The sequence below is a fragment of the Delphinapterus leucas genome, chromosome 9 (assembly GCF_059928025.1).
Source record: "Delphinapterus leucas isolate spDelLeu-1000000601 "Yukka" chromosome 9, BTC_Dleu_Yukka2, whole genome shotgun sequence".
Lineage (NCBI taxonomy): Eukaryota > Metazoa > Chordata > Mammalia > Artiodactyla > Monodontidae > Delphinapterus > Delphinapterus leucas.
The window spans coordinates 101,612,140-101,622,347 of NC_143137.1; the positions used below are offsets into that span (position 1 = coordinate 101,612,140).

The 10,208-nt window shown below is 38.1% G+C and overlaps 1 protein-coding gene across 1 annotated transcript; it reads left to right on the forward strand.

Moving 5' to 3' along the window:
• Window positions 1–1,289: 1,289 nt before the first annotated feature.
• LOC111184571 (protein ABHD12B) lies at window positions 1,290–9,165 on the forward strand. The gene is given in 4 exon segments (XM_089917098.1): window positions 1,290–1,313; window positions 3,941–4,062; window positions 7,582–7,850; window positions 7,853–9,165. Coding segments are annotated over 4 exon segments (1,284 nt in total). The 3' UTR covers window positions 8,722–9,165.
• The last annotated feature ends 1,043 nt before the right edge of the window (window positions 9,166–10,208 follow it).

Genomic DNA, 10,208 nt, shown 5'->3' on the forward strand with positions numbered 1-10,208 from the left:
ATGCAAGGACTTTTTGTCCTCCTCTGGGAAAGTGTTAGTACATTTTCAGGTGTATGCAGGACAGTTGTATCATGTTAGCTGAAATTATGACTTTGTTATTGTCTTTATCTGGAGATTAAGTATGGTTTAAGGAGATGCATATGAGTGCCAAGTTGACAAAGTGTGGCCTCATGATGGGTAATTTTATGTGTCAACTGAAAGGGTGTTTTGGGATGAGATTTATGTATTTAAATTTGTTAACCTTGAGCTGATTGTTCTCTATAATGTGTGTAGGGATCATCCAGACAGTTGAAGGCCAGAATAGAACAAAAACACTGGCTGCCTCAAGCACAAGGAATTCCTCGCAGACTGCATTCAGAAGTCATCTGCAACAGAGTCCCTCCTGGGTCTCCAGCCTGCCAGCCTACACTGCAGATTTGAACCTTTCAGCCCCCACAATTGCCTGAGCCAATTTCTTAAAAGTAATCTCTCTACATATATGCATATCCTATTGGTTTGTTTCTCTGGAGAACTTTGACTAATGCAGCGATTCATCCCCTCAGGAAGCATCCGTCCTTGTTATCAAACCCTCCTCCCACCCACTCCCCTGTGGGTCTCACATGCAACACAGACCACCAGCAATTTATTCTCTCTTATCCGAATCACACATTCACAACTGGAAGCACATCTTCTTCCTTAGGCATTCACCATCCCGCCCTTCCCATATCCGTGACTTGTAGCCACTCTCCTTGTCTCCTCTAATTAATTTTCCAAATCTTAACCACAGGGACACTTCTAGATCATAAGTGTCCTTGTTTAAACACTTAACTGGCAAATGGTTTTCCTCAGACTCAGTTCCAAGCTTGGCTAAGAGACTCCATGTGATGGGGTCTGCTCCCTCTCTCACACTTCCTGTGACCACATTTGTTTCCTTTGAGCTACCTGTTCCTGGTGTGTTCTCTTTCCCGCAGCCCTCAGTTGGTGGCTCTCCTTTGGGGATGCACTGATCAAGGTTCTCTGGAGAAAACAAACCAATAGGACATATATAGATACGTAGAAAGGGACTTATTGTAAGGCTATGAATGACTATGGAGGCTAAGTCCCACAATCTGCCATCTGCAAGCAGGAAGCCCAGAAGCGTTGTGGTGCGGTTCAAGCCCAAACATGAAGGCCTGAGAACAAGTGCCAGTCCAAAGTCCCAAGACCCAGGAGCACTCCTGTCCTGAGCATAGGAGAAGCGGGATGCCCAGCTCATGCAGAGAACAAATCTGGCTTTCCCCTGCTTTTTCTTCTCTTAATGCCCTTAATGAATGGGATGTTGGCTACCTGCATTGGTGAGTGATGTCTTTATTCAACCTAATGATTCAAATGCTAATACCTCTGGAATCACTCTCACAAACACACCCAGAAAAAATGCTTCACCAGCTATCTGGGCAACTCTTAGCCCAGTCAAGCTGACACATAAAATTATCCATCACTGGTGTGGGGAGGGGCATGGAAGTCCTACCTTCTGCTCATCCCCATTTCCTCAGAACCTTCTGGAAGCTTTTTCTACAATGCCTAAGCCCAACCTTTCTTTGTACTCTGTTCATATACTCTGGGAAAGTGATCATCACACTTTATTCAAATCACCTTCTTTTTTTAATGAAATAAGTCAGACAGACTTATATGTGGAATCTACAAAACTAAAATAAATGTATATAACAGAACAGAAACAGACTCACATATATAGAGAACAAACTGGTGGTTACCAGTGAGCAGCAGCGGGGAGGGGCAAGATGGGGTAGGGGATTAAGAGACACAAACTACTATGTATAAAATAAACAAGATACAAGTGTATGCTGTGCAGCACAGGGAGATATAGCCATTATTTTATAATAACTTTAGATGGAGTATAATCTATAAAAATCTTGAATCACTATGCTGTACACCTGAAACTAAGACAAGATTGTGAACCAACTATATTGCAATCACCTTTTTAACTATCAATGTCCTTCACTCACTATTAAACTTCACAGACTATAGTGCCTGGCATTGAGGTGGTACTAAATAAAGTTTTGTTTATTGAATGAATAACAGAATTTTCTATTGTTCTCCAATTGTGTGTAGCAAAAAAGCTATTGTAATCAAGTGGATGTCGCCTTTTTCTCAAATATTCAGTATATGGAATTTAGAATGCGGAAATAAAACATTCAGTTTGGGATTCAGAAAACAGAAATTTAAGTTCTCAGGTCTGAGGTGTTTTGACTTACATTAATACAAGTACTTTTCAAGTGTATTTCTTCCCCTTCCTGGTCTATTGAGCATACCTGCTAAAGGAAAATAGTATGAGTTTTCTGTCTGATTTTTGTTCTCTTATTTTTTCCTGCCAAGGAGATTTGGGGCACATAAATCATTAATGTGTGTTTTTATATATCTTGGTGGTCAGTGATGAGAGAGTTTAAGGTAACATAAATCCTTTTTGTGGTTATTTATGAGAGATACTTTAGGAGTGTAGAATTCAGTACAGGTCCTATGGATGACCTTCAGATAAGAGCCTGGCTTGAGCCTGTACATTTGGAAATGGACAGAGTTCTTTGTACAGGCTACTTTTAGTAGAATATCATAGGAGCATCATCTACTACTGTAACTCTTCCCATTTCTCTTTTATAAGACTTGTTATTTTCCTAGCTTGGGAAGGAGTAAAAACATACCAGCTACTGATCACTGACATTCAAGTACAAAACTAAGTACTACAATAAAAACTTGGAGATAATTTTGTTCAAAAACAGTAGGAAGTGAAAATTTAATTTTGTCTATGAAAAACTCCCTAAGTTTCTATGTGAACATAACTGATGGAAATCTGCTTATATTATTTGACACAACTGTTGAATTGTTCTTCATCTTCACTGATGCAAATGAGGACATACCTCTTCTTCAGCTCCATATACTGCTCGAGGGTAGAAAAATGTACTTCCTTTAAAATGTATAAAATCAGACTATACACTGGTTTGACTCCTCATCACTGCTTGCTATGTCCACTGGATTTTAATGTAGTAATTCCATGGCACACACAGAAACATTCACTATAAAATGAAATGTCCAAAAATTGGAAAAAAAGGACTTTACCATTGCAATGATTTCAGAAATGTAATTCCATTTTACAGAAAAGAGATGCTAGGCTTAATGCCTTCTATTTCGTTTCAGTGTGATCACCTGAAAATGGCATGAGAGCAATACACAATTCAAATATCTTTAAAAATTGAACCATGGACTTTTACAGCTCTAATAGGAAATCAGTACAAATCTACTTTTTACAGGACAAATATGTCTGCATGGTTATAATGCCAATTGTCCTTACCTGTGATTCTCTCTCTCTCTCTCTCTCTCTCAATTACCATTCCTGGAGTTTTATAGAGTCAAAGATATTCTAACAATAGATGAAGTGATTTGACAGATGCATTACAAGGTCTAAAGAGTACTGTTTGATATATCAGATTTTACTGCTCAAGTCATTTGCACAAACATTTGCTTATGGTGGTTGTGTATAGACCACTATAAGAATGTCACATTCATGAGCAAATCATTCCCTTAATGTAATCATTGCATCTGCTTTCTAGAGCAATCTAAATTTTTATATCAATCTCTGTTCAGATCTTATGTAGAAAAATATGTTAATATAACATTCCATCTCAATGAAGACCACAAAACTGTTGAAAAATAAAGAAACCAGAAAGTGACTATAAACTAGCATGTTTAAAAAAAAGGAATTAAAAAATGTATCCATTATTTTGGGTAAAACATGGCTATGTTTCCTTTCCATCAGTATAAATGATGGGAATGTCTGGCTCTATTCTAAAATCTGTTACTATAAGTTGCTTTAGAAGGACAAAAGTTGAGCAACCACCTGGGAGTGTCATGCTGAGTGTGGACTGTGAGTTAGACCGCATTCTAACTCGTGTTCCACTTGTGTCCCCTGTAGCCTGAAGCAGAACATGTACTTGCCCTGACCCTCATACCTCTGGTCTCTAAACTGAGGGCCACACCTGTCCCATTCACTGCTGTGACACTGAATGACATAGCCTATAAAGCACTAAGAATGGCGTTAGCACACAATATGTGATCAATAAAGATTATCTATAGGGCTTCCCTGGTGGTGCAGTGGTTGAGAGTCTGCCTGCTGATGCAGGAGACACGGGTTCGTGCCCCGGTCTGGGAGGATCCCACGTGCCGCGGAGCGGCTGGGCCCGTGGGCCGTGGCCGCTGAGCCTGCGCGTCCGGAGCCTGTGCTCCACAGCGGGAGAGGCCACAATAGTGAGAGGCCCGCGTAACGCAAAAAAAAAAAAAAAAAAAAAAGATTATCTATAAATATCAACATTAATAGTATTTGGGTTCTTCTATGTACTTTGAAAAATATAGGAACATAAATAGTATTCATTCTGAAATTTTCTGTTCTCTAACTCACCTTGTCTGCTTTGACACTGAGTTTTTAGTGCTCTCATGGAGTGAATTGCTGTTTTTTGATTTATTGGGAGAGGTTGACCAATATTACAATAATCTGTTCCTTGAAAGGTAGTGGAATTCAGTTTTAAAACATTTGATACTAATGTTTTCTTCATGGGTTGACTTGTAGCTACTGATTCAGCTTTTTAATGATTATAAGACTTCCAGGATGTTATATTTTTCTAGAAATCTTTCTATTCTGACAAAATTGTCAAATGTGTTGGCTTTTATTATCTCATTAAAATATCAATATCTGATGGTCCTATGCCATTTCCCACTTTTCGTTCTTCATAGCAGTGATTTTTGCTCCTAAATCTCCTCCTCATCATCCTTCATCTCCATCCATCTTGGTAGAGGTTTGTCTTTTGTTTTCTTGATTTCGCTTTTGTGGTTAGTTTTTTGTTTCGTTAGTTAACATTCTCCATTTTTTCCCCTATCATCAGTTATTTTGATATCTATTCTGTTATTTTTTAAAACTTAAATTTATGCTTAGTTCACAAACATTCCCTCATTCCTACTTCCTCATGTAGTATTTAATGCTTTTGTTTTCCTTTAAGCATCATTTTAGCTGAGTTCCACAAGTACTAGTGTATTCTACTTTCATTATTTTTTAGTTACAAGTATGTTTTTACATTTCTACTGTAATTTCTTCTTATATCTATGAGGTATTTAAAAACATTGTTTTCCTTTTACTGTATGGAGGTTTTACATTTATCCTCTCTTTTATAAAATTCTAATTTAATTATAATATGGACTAATTAATAAAAATATTTCCAGTTTTTGCCACTTGACATATTGCCTATGCCTAATAAGAAGTTAAATTTTGTAAATGTCACATGGGTGCAGGGTACTATCTATATTATTCCAATAAATCAAGACATTAATTTTTTTATGCAAAGTATCTTTCTAACTAAACTTTAATCACTTTGAACTTTCAGTACTTTAAAAACCAGTTGAGCACTCCTGATTTGACAGTGGGTTTGTCAGCTTCACTTACAACTTGCTTTATATTTACATTATTTCATATTTTTTTTGGACTTTCCATGCATTTATCCCATAATGATGCCTTTGTCCTATGTCTTTTTGTCCAATATCAATACAATACAGATCTAATATTAATATACATCTTAGATTTTCTGGACTTTATTTTTTGATGTGATCATACACACACAGAGTTTTTCAAACTCTCATGACTTTTGAAAACATATTACTGAAGTATAACACACATACAGTCAAATCTTAAGCTTGATAAGCTCTGACAAACTGAACACACCCAAGCAACCACCACACAGAGTAAAAGCAGACAGACAGAACACTTCCAGCATCCCAGGCATTCGCTCCGTGCCCCGTTTCAAGTACCACCCATACTCCAGGGTTGACTACCATCATGACTTCACACTCTAGTTTGGCCAGAAATTGAATTTTACATAAAGGGGACAACAAAATGTGTACTCTTTTGTGCCTGGTTTACTGAACTTGAACACTGTGTTTGTGAGATTCCTCAACGCTATTGCATTTGCTTATTTTACCTGAGTTTATGTATCCATTCTCAGGAAATGGGAGTATGCGTAGCTTCTAGTTGGACTATTTAACCAGTGCTGCTCTGATATTCTTGTACGTAGCATTGGGTGTTCCATGTGCTCATGCTTCAATTATGTCACTTAAAAATATTATAGAAATAATTTTTTCCTGCACCCTATCTGAAAAATTGCTTTAAACCTCAAGTTAGACCATTTATATAATATTTTTAATGACACATTCACACACATATATATGTCTATATATGTAATAATATATAGACATGTATATACAAATTTCTTTTTGCCTTGATATGATTTTATTACCTCTTTTTGCCTTTTTAAAAACCAATTTAATTTTTTTTTCTTTATTACATATTTTCCATCAGCTGGCTTGGAACTAATTTACTCAATTTCTCATTTCTATTGTTTTAGTGGTTAATTTTGAAATTTTAATGGGTACTTATAATATTTTAACTCCTCACATCTTACTACTGACAACATTTCAATTCAGTCCTCTTAATTCTGTCCTAACTTTTATCATTAATGTTCCTTTATATACAATGTTTGTTTAGATTTTCTAATGTGTTGTCTTTTTTTAGGGATCACTTTTCTTCTTTGTTAAGTTCAACAAAGTTCAACTTAAAGTTCAACAAATAAATTAAAAGAAAATGTTTATTTGTATTCCTCTGAGAATATCCTCATGTCACCTTGTCTCTTGAGAAGTTATTTTGCTGGATATACAATTCTAGGTTCACAGATATTCCTTAACTGTCTCTTGGAGATGTTACGCTACCATTTTTTGGCTTCTATTTTTGCAGTTGTAAATCTGTTGCTCAACACACTGACATTTCTTTGTAAGTGAGCTATCATTTCTCATGGTCTGCTTCAATTAACTTTGCCTTTTCTTTGCTATTTTGTCTATAGTTTCACTAAAATATGTCTAAGAAAGAATTTCTGGTTTCTTGTTTTTTCTTCATTTCCTTTCCTTTTCTTTCTTTGTCTTATGACATACATAGTACTTTCTGTACTTGTGAGTTTGTACTTTTTAATCATTTCTAGGAAATTCTCAGCCATTCATCTAATCAATTATTGCCACAGCTCTCCTCTCTCTTGAACTCCTGTTCAAATATCAGTGTGACTTTCTCTTTGGGTTTCATCTCTTAACTTTTCTTCCATCATCTCGTTACTTTTTATTACATTCTGGATTATTTCCTTACATATACCTGCCAATCCACTAGGTTTCTCATGAGCTCTGAGATGGATGTTTAATGCACTCTTTGAGTTTGGAGTTTTACAAATTTGTATTTTGTGCTACATCTTTTCAAATATTTTCAGTTAGAGTTATTTTATATTCTGTATCTGATAACCAACTCTGTTATTTGTTGGTGACTCTTTCTTATAGTGGTTTCTTTTCCTGTGTGTTTAGGATATTTTATTCTGATCTCCCGTTTGTTGAAATTAATCTGTGGAAATCCAGGGACAAAAATTGTGGCTGTTTTCTTCCAGGAGCATTTTCTTCTGTCTGGAATCAGAGTATTACCCAAGCGGGACCACTCTGGCCAACTTTCAGAATCTCTAGTTTATTCTAAAAATATTCCAGGCCTTCCCCGCCGGGGAGGCGGGCGGCCGGGCGCAGCTCCGGGCTACAGCAGCAGCTCCCGCGGCTGCGGCCGCGGTGGATCGGGTTGCGATGCGGCGTGGAGACAGACAAGCAGGGCTGCGTGACCGCGTGGTGGTACATGGTCGCACAGAACCTGAGATCTTTCCCATTCCCCTGTTCAACACTCAGAAGAAAAACTTCCACTCTGGGTACCAGCTTTATAAGTAAATCATTAAAAGAACATATTTTCCCTCCTCTGATGAACATGCTATTTTCAACCTTTTCAGAGCACCATTTCTTGTGGATTTAAAGAAACCAGAGTTAAAGATTCCTCATACAGTGAACTTCTACATCAAAGTTGAACCTAGGGTGATTCTGGGTATCTGGCACACAGTTCCTAGCTGCCGGGGGGAGGATGCTAAGGGGAGGGGCCTTAGCTGGTATGAAGCAGCTCTCCATGATGGCAACCCAATTATTGTTTACCTTCATGGCAGTGCAGAACACAGGACAGCTCCTCATAGACTTGAGATAGTAAAGGTGCTGAGTGATGGTGGTTTTCATGTCTCGTCTGTTGACTATAGAGGGTTTGGGGACTCGACGGGTAAGCTGATGGAGGGGGGGCTGACTTCAGATACTATTTGTGTCTACAAGTGGACCAAGGCAAGAAGTGGTAACACCCCGGTGTGTCTCTGGGGCCACTCTCTGGGAACAGGAGTTACAACAAATGCCGCAAAAGTTCTAGAAGGGGAAGGATTCCCAGTTGATACTATTATCCTGGAAGCTCCATTTACCAACATATGGGTTGCAAGTATCAATTATCCCTTGTTAAAGATTTACCGGAAACTTCCAGGATTTTTAAGCACAGTTATGGCTGCCCTGAGGAAAGAGGAACTAGTCTCCCTCAAAGATGAAAATGTTAAATTCCTGTCTTCTCCCCTTCTTATCATACACAGTGAGAATGACGAAACAGTGTCTTTGGAATTTGGAAAAAAGCTCTATGAAATTTCACACAATGCATATAGGAACAAAGAGAGGGTGAAGATGGTAATCTTTCCTCCTGGCTTCCAACACAACTTCCTTTGTAAAAGCTCCACACTGTTAAAAACCATGAGAGATTTCCTGAGCCAGCAGTGGGCATGAGGTATGAGTACAGCGGAGAGCAAAGACTTGCTCCAAACCCCACTTGTGATGTATATTTCTTATGTAAAACTGTACTGGGCTGCTTGGGTGAGCTGAAGTTACTGACATTTCTACAAGACACTTGCCTTTTAGTAAAGAAAAGTATGGATGCTGGGAAAAAATAAATAAATAAAAATATTTCAAGTTCTCCTCTGTCAGTTTGTTGTTGGCCCAATGCTTAGACTCTTGTTTATAGGATTCATGTTGACATTTGCTTTTTTCAGCTCTTGTTTTCATTCAGATTATTTTTTGCCTCTTGGAGATTCCCCTTGCTTTGTGCAAGCCCATAAGTACAATTAAAAGTGTATTATATGCAGTGTTTAGTTGTTTTCCAGGATCAAGTTCCTTCTGAATACATTAGTATCTTGTTTTCTATATTATTTGAAATGAAAGATGTCAGTTTAGTGCTTTTGTATGCATTGTAATTTTATTACATTTTTTTTTACCTATCTCAATGAGTGGTATCACTAGAATTTTCCACCACAGATCCTTTTGTCATAAAAGGCCATACGTGTAGATATAATATGAAACACGAAGTGAAAAGCACTCTTAGTAAGGGATGAAAAAGTAGCTATTGTATAAAATGGGCATAAATTCTTGTGTGTTACTCTTTAAAAAAATAGATAAAAGTAGTATTCCTTGCCATTGTTGCAGGAATGGTGGCTGAGCCAGAATTTTACATGTCCTCATGCACCTCCCAGTCCTACTGTGGTTGGGCAGAACCCAGTGACAAATTCTAGACGGTGGGCTACAGATGAAGGTGATGTGTCATGTCCAGGAGAACAAGAGAGCTGAACAGGACACTCAGGCGTCTCTTCCCTCCCACAGTGTCAAGGATGTTCATGGACTGACCTTCTGGAGCCTCAGCATCAAAGACGCTGTCTCGCTCAGCCCCTTCCCCAGCAGCAGTGCCCTAGATTACTGCTCAGGCCAGCAGCGAATATTCACCCTAGCAGGATTAGTCATGGAGATTTGAGGGGTGGTTCTTACAGCAAAACCTAGCTTCACCTGAGCAGTCCAGTGAAACACTATTTTAGGGAGGTTCTCAATAACCATTTATGGGAACATTTTTTTCTGAAATTTAGCATGTTCAACACCAAGTTCTTCACCTCCTCTCCCTGCCCCACCCTCCCCCTTCCGTGTGGTGCTGTGGCTTGTGTGGGAGTCTTTGTGGAGCATGGGGTGATCCCAAAGCAAGTTCCTTCACATTCATCCTCACTTTGTCGTCTGGAATATGACCCTAATTAGTGTACTTGTTTCAAAGGATTGTTCTAAGAATGAAAACAGTGATTGCATGGAAAGCACACATCATAGAAGCCGGCACAAAACATTCTCTTTAAGGTGATAGCCAGTAACCACATTTGATACAATATATTGTCTAAAATGCCCAGTTTCTTAAAAAAAATATGTAGCCTGCATAGAAACATGAAAGTATAATTATGACACAT